At 40.1% G+C, this 18,620-nt stretch overlaps 1 protein-coding gene across 2 annotated transcripts in view; it reads left to right on the top strand.

The window, feature by feature from the left end:
• The window catches only part of FAM53A (family with sequence similarity 53 member A), a 70,393-nt gene that overhangs the window by 31,378 nt on the left and 20,395 nt on the right, over nucleotides 1–18,620 (top strand). Inside the window, exon 4 of one of the 2 annotated variants that reach the window (XM_041473272.1) lies at nucleotides 174–976. In XM_041473272.1, coding sequence (XP_041329206.1) covers nucleotides 174–976 — 803 coding nt within the window. The remainder of the gene's footprint in view (nucleotides 1–173; nucleotides 977–18,620) is intronic. The other variant, XM_041473353.1, reaches the window with a different exon arrangement.

Below are 18,620 nucleotides of genomic sequence, written 5' to 3'. Positions count from 1 at the left end.
TGTGTTTTTGAATTTTCTACTTGGTGTTTTTTTTGTGTGAAATTTTGATTAGGAACTGGGTATTTATGGCTCCTCCTTCTCAAGATAATTTTGATGGCTTTAATTTAAACTAGGTTTAACACAAATTGCTCTTTCTCCTTTCATTTCTCACCTGTATCTCTTCTTGCTTTCAGAAGACAGTCCTTGGAAAGCTTTAAATGGGGGTTACCCAATCCAGCCTGACCCAACCAGGAATTCAGCTTACCCTTTCCCAGTGTGCCCGTTCAGCACCAGCGCTGCCAGCAATGGCAGCCTGCCGTGGCAGCAGGAGCCCTCCAACACATCCATGGTGTCGGGATGGATAAGCGAGTTAAACCTGAACGAGAACTCGGGCCAGCCCCTGGCACCACCCACCAAGCGCCACTGCCGCTCCCTGTCGGAGCCGGACGAGCTGGCTCGCTGCCGCTCCCCCTGGAAGCCCGGCAGCTCCAAGGTTTGGACTCCTGTGTCAAAGAGACGCTGTAACAGCGGCGGCAGCGCGACCTTGCAGCGCTGCAACAGTCATGGAAGTGCCACCTTGCAGAGAAGCACAAGCATCAGCCTGCCACAGAACATCCTGTCCCTAAACAACGTCTTCACCATCACCAGCTTCAACACCTCTCCAGTACCCAGACCTTCCTCTGCCAGCAGCGGGTTTGTGGACAGCAGCGAGGGCAGCACGAGCTCCAGCACCCGCTGGAATTCCGGGGGCCCTTGTGACTTTAACCCAAGGCGCCGCCTGTCCCTCTCCCAGGAGCACATCACCGAGACAGGGAATCTCTTGCCTTCAGCCAGCAGCACTCCCACCTCCACACCCGAGCTCAGCCGGCGGCAGGGCCTGCTCAGGTGCCGCTCGCAGCCCTGCGTCCTGAACGAAAAGAAAAGCCGGCTGAAGCGCAGACGGGAGGAGGATGTACGATGGAACAGGCCATCGTTAGACTTTTTTAAAATGACACGGGTGAGATTTTACTTTCCTCGCTGTGGGAAGGGAGCTCTTGCAGAAAGGCTGTTTCTAGATCAGTGGCACTAATTTGTAGTTGTTGCAGATTTGCTTGTGCCCTGTGTCTGTCACCTTTGGCAGGAGAGCAGGTTGCTTGTGCTATACCATAAAGCATCTTAGATTCTGCCTGTGAAACCCAGTTCTTGAAGTGCATTCTACTTGGTGTAGAATGCTGAGAGCTCTGAAAAGGTGCTTAAAAGCAGAGACCACAGAAAAATGTCTCACTTTTTGGAAAGCAAGGAAGCCATTGGGAATGGAGTAGACATGGTAGCAAAAAATTGATACCATCACGTTCCCCCGTGTAGTGATTTCTGAGTAATCTTACTTCAAATCTGTTTGATTAAGCCTTTCCTTGGTTTAAGTAATTCTATGAAGCTAAATAAGAGCAAGGAAACCCCTGTATAAATGGATTAACTAAAGAAACTGCAAATAAGCAGTTGCAAAGAGATAGTATTTTAATATGGCAACTACAGGTGCTCTAGCTCAATGGAGAGGTGTTTTACTCCAGAATGTTGTTTAGAATTCTACTTCCCTCCTCATTAGAAGTGCTTATTCAAGAACTAGAAAACTTCAGTTCATGCCTATACTTTGTATGTAATACAAATGCATGTAACAGAGCTCATTTTTTTGGAGTCTTTGTCTACGGAGTTGACAGTTCAAAATGTAAAACTGAATCTAACATTATGGTGAGAGAACACTTTGTGCTTGTGAAAATAACCCTACTGCCTTCAGCAGATACCAGACTTGGAAGGCTTGTGTGATAGTTCTGTTATGACTGGTGGTGAGGAGGCAGTTTGCAAAAGTAGCAGTAAAATTGTAAGGAAGGGACATAGTTGTGCACCAGTGTCCCTGTATGTGATGCGCTGTGCAAAAGAAAAGCTGAGTAGGACATGGTGTTGGCTAAAACATGCAGTTTGTGGTACCCCAGCATTAGTAGGTTTTGCATCAAAATACCAGTAAAATAGGTACTGGAACTGTCTGATGCTAACTGATTAATATCCACTTGGCTAAAAGTCTCTATGATAACTGTCCTTCCCTTGTACTTTTGTGAAACAACTTCCTTATCTTAAAGGATTTTCCTCTTTAAAAATACAACATTTTTGGTGTAGCTGTGGGGCTAAAGCAGTCTGTTTGGTTACTGACAAGGTTGGTAACCAGTTCTGTTCTAGGTATGACTAGACAGTGTTCTGAGTTTTGGCTAAGATGCAAGTTTACTAGTTAGCTAATCAGATTTTACCTGTTTCTCTGTGTTAATCACTGTTGGGATTAGTTTGCTAATCTAGACCAGAAGTATTATTGGATTTGCCTTTCAACTGCCTGTGTGGTCTAATGCAGGTTTCTTTATGTAAAATTGAAAACCTGCCCCTTTTTTTGGCTCAATGTTTGCATTCTTCAAGCTCCGGAGGTGAGATGCAATATTTCAGGCTACTGAATAGCTTCAGTTGCTCAGATCTTACACCTTTTAAGTAATCCATAAGCAGTGTGTATGTTATAGCCCATGTCTGTAGGAAGTTTTTTGGCTGTTTAGAGTTGCTGCGGAATTGTACATGGTACTAATATTTAGCCAGTCTTGACTACTTTTTCCTGTAAGACTATTGTGAAGTGATGATTTAATGATGAGTAGTTTATTCTCCAGTGTCAAGACCTGATGTTTTCTTTCCTGCTATTTCAGTAGAAATCTGCCTATTAAGATACTACTGTGTTTTTAATCAAAGGCACAAACTATAGCTTGGAAATGCATCAATTTCCAAACATGCTAAACTTTAATGAAAGCATCTGTTAAAAAATGAGCCAAGTACTGGAAACATTTGAAGTAAAAATTGAATTAAGTTTCCAAGGAATATCAGGGTTATTTAGAATGTCAGCTTGCTTACTCATTTCATTGTTAGAAGTCTTCTTATCTTACCTTCTCTGCATGCCCCAAATCCTAGCAGATGTATGTGCTTTGAAATTTACATTGTGGTCTTAAGCAAAATTACTGCTATGCAAAATGTCATGAGCTGGTACTACAGCAGGCTTGTTTTGAAGTGTCATCCAAGATGTCCTTTATCTGCATAGAGCTCAGGGAAGATCAGGGCTACCATTAGGGGAAGTTCAGCAAGACCTTCCTTTAATGTATCTTGATGTCTCCTTCTTGTTTCCAAAAATACTTTTTTCTGTGATTTCAAATTCACTTCCAAGTCACATTATGAAATACCTCTGTTGAAAACAAACACTTTTAAGGATTTTTGTTTTAAGCTTTTCTCCAAATATTTTGATGTTCTCAAATCTTCCTAAAAAGCTCAACTTAGCAAGTGGTTGCTCAAAACCAGGTCAGCAGTTAGATAATAGTGCTAACTTTGTGGAGAACTTAACATGGGGCAGATATGATTTATGATGGATCTGCAGGTGGTATATTGGAGCCAGAAGTGCTTGAAGATGAAAGTTTTGAGGCTGCAGACATTTCTTTCAATGCTGTGGTGTCCTGAGAGGTTTACACAAACACCTGCCAAAGTTGCAGAAGGCTTCTCAGCAAGGGATTCCCTCAAATCAGTATTTATCAGCACTAAATTATTTACTTACTCTAGCTTGAAGCAAGGGCTCTCTTATATCTGAATGAATAACTGTGGTCGGGTGATGCTTTAGAGGCAGAAAGGGATGAAAAGTGTTTTGATTTGATGTGTTTTATTTTCTTGTTTTTGTTTTGGTGTTGGTTTTTTGTTTTGGGCTTTTTTTTCATTACTGAACTGGATTTTTTGCTGGTTGAGTTCTGAAAACATACTTATTGCTTCAGTCCCTATTAATTTGATAAATAGTAGTGCTAGAAAATCAGAAGTCTAATTCTGAAAGCAGTGTTTCCAGTGTCACTGGTTTTTAAGTTCAGAATTCATTGTTGAGAAAATTCAGATTATTAATTTATCTGTGTCTATGTTGCTAATTTCTGTCCTTGTTCCTGGCTTGCTCCTTCCACTGTTGCATCTTTAATATTCTGATTTCCCCCTTTATTTAGAAAAGGTAAAGAAATTGGGCAGCTCTGAATACCAGAAACTGTTTATTTCTTTGTACTTTGACTTTGTTTTATTCTTCCACAGATCTTCATACTTCACTGCACTCCCCCTCTGATTTAGGTTTTCATGCCCTTTTGGGAAGGAATATGCCATATCTTCAATTCTCATGGAAAATGCTACATTAATATCCAGTGAAGTGAGTGATTCATATATGTAGAAAGAGATTGAAGGCAGATTGCTGTGCACGCCTGCTTAGCTCTCACGTTGTGCTAAATTCGGGAAGGATCTTTTTCTGCACTAGAAGCTGAAAATTCAAACTTGTGAAGCATCAGACCTTCTAGGACATGAAGACAGCTGTAAAAGCAAGTGGAAAAGACTGTAGGAACAGATAACAAAAGCAATAGCTGTTTGCAGCCCCTGAAGGCTCAGAATTACTTTCTCCATTCAGTTTTGTGTGCAGGGAGAGCTGTAGGAGTTGTAGCACAGCAGAACACGGTGTCTGTGCCTGCTGAGCATTTGTTCACAACCAAATGAGAAAGAAGAATCAGATGGGAAGCTGGCTGCAGTGAGCAGTGTCAGCCTTCCTCCCTGGCAGCAGACATCCTGTCACCCTGGTGTTTGGAGATGTCTGAGTGTGGCCAAGAGCCTCTCTGGGCTTGTTCTCTCCTGCAGCAAATCCGCTCTGTCTCAGAGGCTGCCACAGAATGAGTCAAGGTGGTGTTTAGACTGCTAATTGCAGTATGAGGAGAGAAATGTTTCTTCACTGAAGTGGAAACTGCTGACTTTTTTTCCAGTGTTCTGCTTCGTGAGTTATGTCAGTTGATCCTGAGGTGCGACAAGGAAAGAGCAGCCAAGAGGTTGCACATGTTTTTTGGTGTGTAAGCAAGTTTTACTGTGACAGTGAGATTCAATTCTGTTTTAGATCAAACAACACATTGTAGTTTGAAGTCTTTCTGGTGTTCAACATTCTTGTGTTACTCCTCCCCCAATGTGGTGGCATGAGGTTCCAGAAAGTAATATTTGGTAGCGTACTTTAAAATCCCAAACTATTTGTGTTTTCTGTGAAGTGGTGCTTGGTCTGTTTAAATAGTTAACACCAAATACCTGGCTTTATCCACATAAGTAATAGTTTCAACTATTGAATCCTGGGGCATCTCATGCATTAATTAACATTAGACTGATAAGGTAACACAATGAAGAGTTTTAAGGGTCTCTAAATAGTCTAACTCAGGGACTGAAATTGTAATTTCCTAGTACAGGGTGCTTCTTTTCTTAGAAATGCTTGGAAGTCATCTGGATTTTATACTACTGGATTTTCTTGGTACTGAGAGAGAGATCCTAAGTGCCACACCAGGTCAGGTCAAAGCTGCAGCTGGCACCCTGCCCAGCCAGAACAGCTGCTTTGAGGGATGCAGGAACAATGAATGTGCAATGTGATACTTCCTGCAGCGCGGCCTGGCTCCTGCCAGTGTGCATCTTGGGGGTTTCACAGTGTGCATCAGTGGTTCAAACTCTGACAACCACTGACAGAGCTATTTTCTATTGATAATCAGCTTTTTTAATCGCGTATCTTGGACCTCCATGGTGTTAGGCAACAATTAAATTTTTGTAAGCAGTTCTTCATCACTTGCAACACCTGAATGCTTGATTTAGTCTTTCTTCAAGTTTCAGCTCGTCAACAGGCAAAACACTTGGATAACTTTTGATCCTTAAAGTAAAGTGAGCTAAAATTGCTTCATGACTACTGCCTTTATGCTGCAGATAGCAGTGGTGTAATGGCTCTGTATAGGAACGAGGGCTTCTCACAGGGTGAGCATGAACAAATGAGTCAAATTCATCAACTTTGACCAAAATAGCAAAATTAGTATCGCTTACATGTGAGAGTAAGCAGCAGGACTGGTTGGTAGTGATTTCAACCAACAGCAGTCAGTTGAAATAGCAGTTTAAAAACATATACAAAGCAGAGGTGAATGTTGGTGGATGTGTCCCTGAAGGGTGGCAGGAGAAGGCAGTACTTAGTAAAGGGCAGAGCACATCAGCAGTGTTGCAACTGAACTTGGGTCAGGTGGCTGCTGCTTTTATTGCAGAGACTTTCCTGGTAACTCCTGATCTCTGTTGTGCAATCTCTACATCCACTTGTTTCACTTTGTGTGGGCCGGTTTGTGGAAACCTTTGTGAATAGCTACAAGGGTAGCTGTGATACTAATGATTTTATTTAGTTATGTAAGCCAGGGTAACAAAAGGTGTGGTTGCAGTCTGAGAACTACCAGGCAGTGGCTGGGTTTTGACCTTTGAGGTTATTGTAATGGTTAGTATGGGGACAGGTTTATGCATTAGCCATACTGTGACCTCACTAAGTTTAAGCAAAGTAGATGTGAAAGCATTCTTCTTGATTCTTTGAATTCTTGTTGTGATTAGTGTAGTGAAGGAGCTGCTCCCTTTTGTTAAGCTCTCTCCCAGGTTGCTGTTTTAGCATGTACAAGATAAAGAAGTGATATCAAGTCCCTCACTAAGCTCACAGGGTGCCTGCCCTGTGAGTCAGGGCTGCACTGGCTGAAGTAGGTTAAGTGCTGGCTCATGAAGTTCATTCAGATTGTGTTCTGGAAATAGTAAACATGTTGCTTTAAATAGCTTGAGATGCTTATGTAAAGCTTGTCTCTCGTAGCCTCCTGTCTAAATGGGAACAAACAGGTTAATTGGGGTAGATGTAATTTCTGCTTGTTTTGTCAGCAAAGGCTGTTCTGTGCCCTGCACACGAGTGCAGAGTGATTTGGGGAAGGTCTTTAATTACGACTGCAGCGTGTAATCACTTAAGCTCTTGTGATTCACTTGTAAGATGTACTACAGCATCTCGTGGTCAGAATGTAGGTCTGGTTTTTCTGCCTGTGTCTGACATGTTGCAGTCCAGTGGTGCATGGATGGTGCAGCACTGCTCAGATGAAATAGGTGGTACGTGTCCTTGCACTACATGTGGGTATCTTATGCTGCAGGGCACCCTCAATGCCCTTGGGTTTTGGAATATGGTTTGTGGAAAATACAATACAGATGAGTAATATGTACGGAAGGATTGGGCTGGGGTTGATTGGGATCAATAAAATGGTGGCAAATATAGATGTATAACAGTAGTAGTTTCCCCTTGTATAAGACTGAGACCAAAAAGAACAGCTATGAATGAAGTAATTGAGCCAGGAACAGAATTCTAGTTCTTTTTTTTAAAATTAAATACCTATTACCAGGGGAGCCTTTAACTTCACATTTGAAAAATAGAACTAATCCTGGCCTACCTTTACTTTGAAAAACACTTGGGGGACTTGTTGAGCTTTTTTTTTTCTTCCTGTGGTGGTAATTTCTGTAAGTGATCATAAACCAAGAAAGCAAAAGATAACATGATATTTAAAATACCAACATTATATGAGAATTGCCCAGCTAAGTAAAACAGTGGTTTAAATCCATTTTGTATAATTCTAGGCATAAACATAATTTATAGCTGGAAATAAATTGTGAGCAATGGACCTCAAGGAGAATTTTTCTACTCTTTACATATGCAGCGTCCCCCTGTGTGCAAGAGGCTAAATACTTCAATATTTCAGTGTGGTTTTTCTTTTAAGAGTAACCTTGTTTTGGAGGACAAATGTCTGAATGAAAATGAGTACAATAAAGTACTTGAAGGTTCTCTAAGCTTCAGTAGAGCTAAGATGAACTCCTGCTATGCCTGCAGGAGTTTGAACAATGAAGTGCAAGTTGGCTTCAGTCTGCTAGAGGTTGGTCAAGCTATATTTATATGACTTAAATCAGTTAAGAGGCCAGAGAATGGCTAAGATCAGGAAGAAATTCTTCTTGGAGATGAACAGGTATGTGAAAGATAGGAGCAGTTTCTTGAGATGCCTCCTTCTGTGGCGTTTACTTCTTGAACAAACTTCAGTAATGGCTGGTGGCAGTCCCAGCACCACTCACTGCTGGAAAAGCACAGGTATTCCTGAGCTCTGTACCTTTCTGGACAACAGATGTCTAATAAATTTCCAAGTATTTTGACTTAGACTGTATGTTAAATTTACCTCTCTGAAGTTAAGCAATATGCATCTGTTATGTAGTGTGATGAAACCTCCCATATTCTCAAACTAAATAAAAAATTGTGTACAGCAGTTTGAATCAAATTTTGTGTGAATAGCTATTTACATTTGGCTATCAATCTGTAAAAAACAATTGTGGAAATCATGGCTGATGAAAGATGTCCTAAATCATCTTGTCTCATTCTCTGTTGATGCAGGAATACTTCCCACAATATATATTTTTCTAGTATTTGGTCCACTGTAGCCTTTTAAATGCCTCCAGGGATGTGGTTTCCATAGCAGATAAAAGAGTCTTTTGTGGGAAGCAGGGGCAGTTTTGCTTAAGCTGTAAAAGTTATTCAGACTCACTTAAGATAGTGTTATGTATTTTTGGATGTCTTTCCTACTGTCATGATAATATTTCATGGAAATAGAACTTTAGTCTTCCTGATCCTCTTGTTAATAAAGACATGTGAGATGTCTTAGTCTCCATTTGAAAACAACTTCTGCAGGAGCAAGAGGAGGAATAGCAGATATTAAATGTGGTACCTAGAGCTGGGAGCCTGTGTCCAGCTAGACTTCCCTGCTCTGTGAAAATTTATGAATGACTCTGCTTTTTTGGCCTGGAATTTTTTTTTTTTCATGAGTTAGAGAATTACACATGAGCAGGAGTTTTTGCTCTGATAAATAATAGCCAGGGATGAGAGCTTCTTGCAGAGTTTCAAGGACTTGAGTAGTGCCAGCTGAGGTGTCCAGCTGGATCTCCATTTCCAGCCAAACATTTAGACTATTCCTTTCCTTAATAGTTAGGTCTCTTAATTTAAACCTCTTCCAAGTACTCCAGTAAAATAGGTTAATGAAATTAATATTTTGCAGAAACTGAATAACCTTTTTCAGTCATCTCAAGCTTTATTTACCCTAGTTATATAAGGTGTTCTACAGATGCTGCTTCCTGTGTTGGAGTACTTATGTTGGAAATACTCAACTGCTGGTTTCAAAACTAAAAAGAAATTCTTTAACGTGTATTGCATCAGATTAAAAAGCCTGTAAGTGGGCTTAAGCTCCAAATATTTGAAAGAAACCCCAAACAACCAAAACAACACCCTTGCCATCACAACTTTATGCCATTATAAATCAGTATAGCATTCTTCTAAACTTCTTAATCATATGTAGCAGCTTGTCTCTTGCTGTGTCCATTGTTTGAGCAGGAATTTGTTTAAATAACAGTAGTATTTTCAGGGCAGTATGAAAACTATTTTTAGAGTATGCATTTGTGGCATAAGCAGTTGACTTAAGCTTAAAGACAGCTTTTTAACCTTGTCAAAAATCTGTATTTCCCACTGGGCGTTATGTTACTATCTGACAATCACATTTGAGTTGGATTTTGTCATTTCAGGCATAGTTGTATGGCTCTTTCATCCTTCTAATCCTAAATAGATGAACTGCACATCTGTTGTGTGAAAGTAACGTAGGAGGTCTCTAAATTTTTCTATTTCAAGAGTGACTTTGTTAACATCAGTTAAAAGGCTTATCTATAATTACACAGTTCCTATTAACACTGTGGTGTTGCAAAACTGATGTTCATTTTCCATCCTTTCCCAGATGGTTTTTAATGTGAAGCGTGTTAAAATCTTTATTTTTAAAACTGGGTATTACGCTTAATAGCCAGCAAAGTAACACGGCAAAATTAAGCTTTAATTTTTTAAAGAAGTTTGGGCTCGGTACCAGGTGAAAACAGAAGTACTCTTGTACAAAGAGCTGAGAATTTTCACCAAAATGTGTGTAGCAGAAGTGCCTAAGGACAACACTTTGTGCCATGACTGATTTTAAAGGGCCTTAGGGGAGCAAACATTAGGAGCTTTCTCTGCTGCTGGGCAGGTGCAGAGGCTTAAGTGTGGGTTTTAGTTCTTTAATTTGTTGTGACAAATTTTTGTGGAAGCAAGAAGAACAGTTTCTTAAAATGAAGAATGGTATGCTATTCTATTTTCTTCTGGAGGAGGCAGACACAAGGTATAAACCTTCCAACATCTGCCTATAAGAAAGGCAGGACAGGTCATAACTTAATTTGACAGTGAATCTTGTAGGTCTTAAGATCCCAGATGATGTCAATGGTGTGTAGCTACTGAGCTGACTTGTGTGAGCTTTTCATGTAGAACTTGTGGGCTCTATCCAAGTAACATGTAACTCAGCTCAAAGTGGATTTAGTTGTCAGAGACATTGCCCTGTGGAATTCACTTGGCTTTTGAACAGTCTGTGTGCACCTTTATGGCCGCAGTACATGTGTAGATGGTGGAAGCCAGAGCAGTGGTGCCTTTAGAGTGTAGATACTGCAAGAGGGAGATGTAGGAGACTCTGTAGCAGCAGACTGGAGTGATGGGTTTGGATTTTCTCTGCTTGATGGTGTAGCATCAATTAAACTGAGAGGGATGCTTGAATTTCAAGGTTTTCAGTATTTTTGATTTTCCTTAAAAAAAAAGAGATGTTATTACTCAAGTAGAAGCATCTCTGATAGCCATTAATGTTTGCTCTATCAATTTCTTGAACTTAACAGTTCAGATAATTCTACAATTGAATGGAGCTAGAGAAAAGGGCATGTGTAATTAAATAGGAAATGAGATGTTGAAGCTACTGCTTCTCAATTTCCTCCCAGTTCTTTTTGAATCTGGGGTGTAATTGAGACTCCCCCTTCCCCATCCAATAAAGTGTTTATTGGGAACTGGAATTAATTTTTTCAGGTAAGTTCTATAGGTGCAAAAAGAAGTAACTTAAACTGTATCCTCTTTTGTTCTGAATTACAGACCTTCATCACTTGCTGCTTTAGTTTTCTTGTGTTTTATTTTATGTAGATGAAGATGTGAAACACTTCTTTTCACAACTTCTATTGTGTAATTTTAAGTTTGGGCTCTCCAACTACTTGAATTTTTGTTGTTGAAGGATGTCCTTAAGCAAATGGCAGTGTGCAAGGCACTGGTATAAGGCATTATCTTCCCTGAAGCTGTGCTTTCCTGTGGTCACTCTGCAGCATGTTTGTCATACATGCTTTGAAATTATGGAGGGTTTGGTTACTGAAACCACTTTAGCATTTGTTTTTCCCTTCCTCACTCCCCTCCCCTTGCCACCCCTGTGGTTTGAGTTTTGTATGAGGAGGACTCAGAGGAAGGGAAGCTGAATTCCTTTTCCTTGTTTTCCTCTTTCAAATACAATGGTGATTACAATGTCCGTATGAAACAGGCATTATATTTTGGTAATAATGTTTTGTCTCAAAGTGAGTGAGTCATCTTCTGACTGCCAGGCTTCAGAATATGACAGTCCTTAAGAACTTTCCATATGAGGAAGCAATAACAGATTTGTGGGATGGCTAATGAATCATGGATAATTAGTGTCCTGGTCCTGCTAAGCTTTAGCATCTGACAGGTATTTTTACTTTCAGTGGGGTGGTTTAGAGAAACATCTCTACCCAGTTTATATTTTGATCTAATATGTGAAACCTTTAAATGCTAGCTTTTTATATCATGGTACAAAAACAATGAGTTGATATCACAGGGTTACCTTTTGGGGTTTTTTTATTTGCCTATTTCTTGTGGGTATATTTTAGGGCATCACAGATTAAGCTATAATCTATTAAAAATAAAACTGTAGTCTATTAAAAAGTAATTATTGTTATGGTGAGGGGGACAAGTGATATATTTTGCCTGTATTGGTGTGCATGTAGTGCTAGCTTCATACTGATTTAGATAAGAAGGATCCTTGATATATCAAAGACTGTATTTTTAGCTTAGTTCAAAGTACTACAAATAATTACTTCAGTAAGCTAGAAGTTTCCAGTTGCCAGTATTTGGCTGCTTCTGAGAGTAGCTTGGGGCACTTAATCATCAGAGCTCACACTTGTGGGAGAGTCCTGCCCATAGCGTTTGGTATCTGCTGAGCATGAGTGGTCTCCAAATCCCTGCTATTTCAGTGCAACTGATGTTGTTCATGTATAGCTCTGTGCCTGGTACAAAACTAGTGAAGTTCCTTTGGTTATTGATGGTTTTTTGACACTAGAGATTTTAGTCTTTGTAGCTTGCCCAAGGAACAGCCATTTTTGAGAAGGAAGGCCTTTCAGAATAGGTGTTGTAGAACAGGAAGGCTTTTCCTAAGAGCTCCAGGGCACATCTGAGGCTTCTTGTACAGACTTAAGGCAGCAACTGTTCATATTGATGATAGATCCTTCAGGCAGGACCAGCAGGTCCTGTCCCAATACCTTCAGCTTCTATAAGGCTTGAATTTAAACATGCTTTTAATTTTTCCAGTCCTGTTATAGTAAATAGGCCCAGTTAACTGAGACTTGATGTACTCTGGTATCTGTGTAAGTACCTGAGGAATAATCTGCGGTTTGCCAAGTTGTTGGAGATAGTGTCAGACTTAAATTTGATGCTTTTACCTCTTCTGGCCATGAACAAGATGAATATCTAGGTAGCTTAAATAAGGGGAGGGAAGGGAGCTGGGAGTTGCTATCCATCTAGGTCTCCATTTCAGATGCATCTGAGCTTGGCTAATCCAGATCTTGGGTAATTCCCAACTTCATTATGATGAGAAAGGTCCTTTACTTAAAGCTGTAATTTCTAATTAATGGTACTTAATTTGTTAGAAAAAACTTTTTTAGGTTGAGCAGTGTTAGAGGGGGAGCATATTTTTTCCAGTCTTGCTCCTTAACATGATCTTGCTGTCACAAACAGATTTAAGTTTCCTGTGCTGAAACATAACTGATAACTACATTCCAAACTGGAGTTACATGGGTCATAAAGTTTGTCAAGAAGTGGCCTTGTGGATTTTTTCTGACCACAGCAGAGTATTTTCTTGACCTAGTTATTTTTCAAAGACAGATGACTGTTTTTCTTACCTTAAACATTGTTGCCTGAAGGGGTTAGTCTGGTTTGACACAGAGTTTGGAGAACCTCTAGTCTCTGCCTCTGATACTGTTGAATTTGGATGCTATTCTGCCCCAGCTGTGTTCTTAAAAAAAGTAAGATTTTTGAACTTTAAAAGCTCCTTCAGTAACAGGCCTTAAAAAGGAAACCTTTGTCTTGTCTGCACATAAAGCTTTTTCCTCTAGGATGAATCTTGCATGGCACAAACCTAAAGTATGGAAGTGTTCTACTGGGAGTCAATATTTTTTTCCAGATGGTATTTAAGCATCTTTACAAAATGCATATTTGTGTTTACTGGGAATTGGCAACCCAGCATGATGTCTGCTGGCTAATTTGACGTGGTCTAAAAACTTCCTTCTCCTAAATGTTGCCAGCTTCTTTCCCTATTACTGTATCTGTGTGTTCCTGCATGTGCTTATGTTTTATAAGGATGTTATGGACTATTACTTGCTGCTGTAAGCTCTCTTTCTTTAGGAGGAAGGACAGCAGAACTGAATGTTGGAAGTGAGAGTGATTCTTTGTCTATTACTGTCTGAGAACAGGACATGTGCAGAATTAAATAGTTTACACAGCTTGCCATTCCTCAGGTTCTGCTTCATGTACATTGCTGTTCTGTGAGTCCCTTTGGCTTTGTTCTGAGTTATTTTTGCAGCTCTGCTCTGCTGCTTTCTGTTTAGGGATTTTTTTTTTTTCAAGTTCTTTGGTCTGGTGTCAAAATCGTGTTTAGGTCCTTGTGGAGAATAACTGTCCAGAAAACCAGCTGGCCTTCCTGGTGCTGAGCATCCCTAAGTCCTGCTCCACTTTCATTATGGCAGTGAGGAATATTCTGTGACCTGTAGCAGAAAGATCCAGTGGAACTGTGTTCTGCTGATCCTCTTGTGTGGTGGCATGACCCACAGTTAGTCCTGTATAAATACACTGAGCTATTCTTAGGCTACTGCAGAAGTTGCCTTATACAAAACATTCCCTGACTAGGTAGGCTTGGGATCTAGTGACCCTGATGTGTGCTGGATATTGTAGCCATGGCATATCTGAGAGCCAGGGCTGAGAGTATCCAGCATCTGTGAAGCCATGTGAACTCACTCCAACGTCTCCCTGTCCCCTCTTTGCTCCCAGCCACACAGGACATCCTTCTGCTAATGTGATCAACTCTTTTTATGGCTTGCACTTGAATTTTTTTTTTAGTGAATCTGCTTCTGCAATCAGTGACTGTGGTTTTGAATCTTTAACATTACCATATTAAATTGAAATCCACTTAACATGGTTCTGGCTTTTTCTGTCTTAATACATATTCTGAAAAATATGAAGACCTCTGGGGAGCCATGAAACAAGTTTCATGTGTGGTAGTCAGCAGCTAGAGGATGGTGGCAGAAGGGTGAAAACTGCCCAAAAGGCCTGCTCCCAAGCAGAATTTGGGGGATATCTTTCTTTTTTTCATTGCCACTGTCAGCAGTTTGGTAGTCTGGAAGTTAATGCCTGAAAGCTCTGGGTTAAAAAAAGCATGCTAGTGTACTTGAGGAGGGGATGCCAGAGTTTGAGAGGGAAGGAAGGAGTGTCCTCTGCAACCTTTTTAGTGTATGCTCTAGGTCTATGAATAGCTCTCAATGCCTGTCTCTTCCAATTATTAATTCCCTGAGCAGCACTATTTGTAAAGCTGATGTTCTTGAGATGGCCTTTGGTTTCAAATATCTGTTTAGGCATAAATGCTGTTTTTTTCTTCAGGTATGAGTATACTGATACATGCTGGATCTTCTACTTCAGGAGTTCCTCATGCACCTGTGAAATAACTTCAGTTAAGATTCCTGTTCTCCTGTGCAGTGATGAAACTGACTGCCAGTTACACAAAGCAAAAATCAATATACTGCCACGTTCACTGCAAGTAATAGCAGCAATATGAGGTGTTTCTCTGTCCTGCAGTGTAACTTGTGGGAGTAGCAGGAACTGTGACCTAAATAGAAAGGAGATTCAAACTATTGCTACAACATAGTGTCTGCAGAGTGTAACAAGTGACAGGTTTGGGACACTTTGAGTTTCTCCTCTGTTTATCTAAAAACGAAACTTTTTTTTGCTTTGATATCTTACAGGAGATTTTGCAAGCAGTGCTGCTTGGCTGATTTAGCTGCTGTCATACTGGGGTGGTTTTTTTCTTCTGTTGTGGTGAAGTCTTTCCCTTGCTGTGAAACAGACTTCATCGTGTCTTCCATGGGGGATCATTTCATCTATATTCATTCAGACTGAGGGTCAAGTCCAGTTTTGTAATGGTAATATGGTTTGTAATGCATATTAGTGGTTTTACCTTTGGATTACAGCAGAAACAACTTCATCCTTGAAGTTCATGTTTGGAAACTGTAAACCCAAGGATTACAGAGAGGAAATGAAGGAGGGGCAGGATGTTGAAATGCGTTTTTAGTGAACAGTCGTACTTGTAATAACCTCTAATCTGTAAGAACAAACCTCAGTGGAACTGTTAGTGAACTATGAGGGCTGCTGTTAACTCCCTCTTCTTTAAACCTCCTTCGCCTTCTCCATGTCAGTTCCAAAGCAGTCATATTTAATTTTTTTAATGGGACTCATACCTACTTTGAGTTTTCTTCTCTTCATCTTATTTTGTGTACACAGAATAAGGCTACTTTCACACTTCACTGGCCAGCTTGTGGTCAAAATATTTTTCTGTGATCTATTTAAATATGTCCTGAGATTTATGACAAATTTGTTCTTGTGTAACATTCCCCACCCTGCTAGTTTCTCTTCCTTAACCTTCTTCATTAGTCTTACATGCTGTGGAATGTTTCAATCAATTTCCAAGAAGTACTGACTGTCAGATGTATGGCCAAGCTGAAGTCTCTTGTTGAAAGAGATTACACAGGTTCCTGGGCTTCGGTATCCTGTAAAAATCAAGCGAATATTGCAGAAGTTGCTGTGGTTTGTTTCATTTTACTTTAGGATTAGCACATGAACACCATCTAACATGGATTTTAATTGGAGCTGAATTTTATTGTTCATTTCCAACGTGGTTGGTTGAAGTTAGAAAACTACCATGAAGAAGGTTGTGGGTGATTTCTTAAACTTAGTCATGGGTGATCATATAATGTGCCCTTATCAAGTGTGTTTGTGTCTTGGAGCTTGTTCTTTAGCTCTTCCTTCCAGCTGATCCCTCTGCACTGTGCCTGCTTAGAGAAAGTTAATGCTGATTGTCTCTTTTGCCATGCTGAGTATTAAACCAGGCTCTGCTGGAGCAGACTGTGAACCTTGCCTACCTCTGACTACTATTTTTTTCTATTTGCTTTTATTCTCTCTCCTTTTACGGCTGTTTTGTGTTGGTGACTGCAGTCACTTGTTTTTCTTGTCCTGCTCTGACCCTTCCAACTGATTAATTCCTCGTGATGCAGTTTGATGGTGTGACCTTGTGCTTTTCTATAAATGTGCCCATGATATCATTTCAGTCAAGTTCATGAATATTCCAGCCTTCCCTTTTGTGGCTGATGTCACTCAGCCTTTAACTCATGAAGTATGTTAATATAATGTACTCTTTATGGCATATATTTTCCCTTTTTTAAAGCAGTCTTCAGATGCATTGTCACAAAGATGTATTGCCACCTCCATCTTTGAGGATTAGATTTCTCCTCTATATGAGGGTCTCAGTATTGCTGCACTGTGTCTTGCAGAACTCCTTAATGATGATTTAGCTGGTCATGGAGGACAGCATTAGAGTTGGGAGCAGGTTTGTGTGCCACATTTGAGATAAACATACCAGTGCTCTCAAGTACATGAAACTGGAAGAGATGCAGTTCTTAGAAAACTGCCTGATCATGATGAAGAAACAACAATTATTCTCCTCTGGACTTGTCTTTCTGTGTGTTTTCCTAGAGTGAGCAATTGAGGTTCAATGCTTAGGGGTTTTTTGCAGGCAGTGCAAGTTTGTTGCTGTTAGGGCCTTTAGTACAGACTGTAACTTGACTTTCTATTCCAAGTGCTGTGTCATAGCACGGTTTTGAATAACTCACCCCTTTCCTTTTGGGACAAGGTGTAACTTCCAAGAGTAGTTGTGTCATGCTGCTGTTCTGGGCTCCCTTGGACTGCGTTCTGGTCACTCAGCTCCCTTGCCTGTCTTACTTGTGGAAAAGTCTTTTAACCTGCTTTGATTAGGTCAGTAAGGATAAGTAGAATATGACATTGATTGCTCTGCTGAGTGGAGTGTGTGATCTCAGCTCCAAGGGCATGAAGATATGCCAGGGCAGAGGTTTTTCTCTGGAACTGCATTCTGGTTTAAGGTCTGTTTGGATGGTAGAAAGTGGACATGTGCAATAAAACCAAACTGGTAATTCAGATACAGTTCAGAGGCTTTGAAAACTTTCTCAAGTCTCCACCCAAGAAACTTCCTCTGAGATCACTGCACACAAGAAGATGATATGAAAGTACTAGGTTTAAACTGAATTACTGCAGAAGAGTCATCTTCTGTGAGGTTTTTGATGTTCAAAAAGATTTTAAATTCAGTGTGGTATATAAACATATTAGGGAAAATAACTTGCTTCAAACTTGTATCTGTAAGACTGCTTGAGTGTAATGACTGCTGGGGATTTTCAGTGAAGGAAGAAAATTGGCTTCCAACAAATGCAGCTGCAATCCTGATGTGAAATGAGCTTTTGATGCAAAAGTTACAAGGCTGAGGACTTGCGTGTGTGTAGGGGAGAATTTCCATTTTGAAATGAGAATGGTTTAAGTTTGCAAAAAGCAAGAGGAACCTTTTCTGTTTTAGAAGAATTACCCAGGAATAGACAGTGCCAAGAAGCCTCTAAAATCTGGGGACTTTTTTGGTATGGTTCAAGGGAGAGAGCAACAGGAAGGTCACTCAGTGCTGGAGGGCAGTCCTCTGGTGTGGATTTTGAGTGTTTTTGGAATCTGTGTGGGATTTACCACGATTCAAGTGATCAGGTGTGTAAGTTTTTACTGTGCATTTTGAAGCAAAATATTAAAGAATTTTTTGTTGAATAAAAAATTATTTATGGCAGAAGTTAGTACAGTTGCTTTCAGGTGAGTCTAAAGAAAATCAGGACTAAATGAAACTAAATTTCTTTCAAATCTTGCTAGTTTCTTCATATCCAGATGTTTGGAGTTGTCCAACTTTCTATGCAAGCAAAGATGAAAAAATTAGTTATTTTAACATGCTTTTCTTTAGGTTGTGGAGTCTTTCATTTTCTTTGTCTTTGAATAATTCTCTAAATTGATTAAGTTTTTATATAAATTAATCATGTGTAGCAGAAGGAGCTGGTTTCACATTTGCTCTTGAGATCAAGATTGAAAGTGTCAATTTGGAGTGAAAAACACTGCTTGTATTTGGGCAATGCAGGATGAAGTTAGGACTCATGTTGTTTTGATATCAGGAGGTGTTGCAGCCTTTTTCTGTAGGTGATTTGCTGTTGTCATGGTTATAGTTTCTCTGCACTGTTCCCAGTGTTGGAGATCCCACCACAGATTTTGAGGTTGCTTTGCCACGTGAACACATCTGCTGTGTTGTGTATCTGACTTTCAGGAAAATACTTTGATCAGCCATCACCTGTCTGGTTTAAAAATGCAATTAAATAGTTCAAGTAAATATTTGCATTAGCTGGGAAATAAGGTGGTACCCTGGAGATTAGGTTTGTTATAATAATGAAAT

The sequence above is a fragment of the Pyrgilauda ruficollis genome, unplaced genomic scaffold (assembly GCF_017590135.1).
Source record: "Pyrgilauda ruficollis isolate IOZ18807 unplaced genomic scaffold, ASM1759013v1 scaffold1, whole genome shotgun sequence".
Taxonomy (NCBI): domain Eukaryota; kingdom Metazoa; phylum Chordata; class Aves; order Passeriformes; family Passeridae; genus Pyrgilauda; species Pyrgilauda ruficollis.
This window is presented reverse-complemented; position numbering and strand designations above follow the sequence as displayed.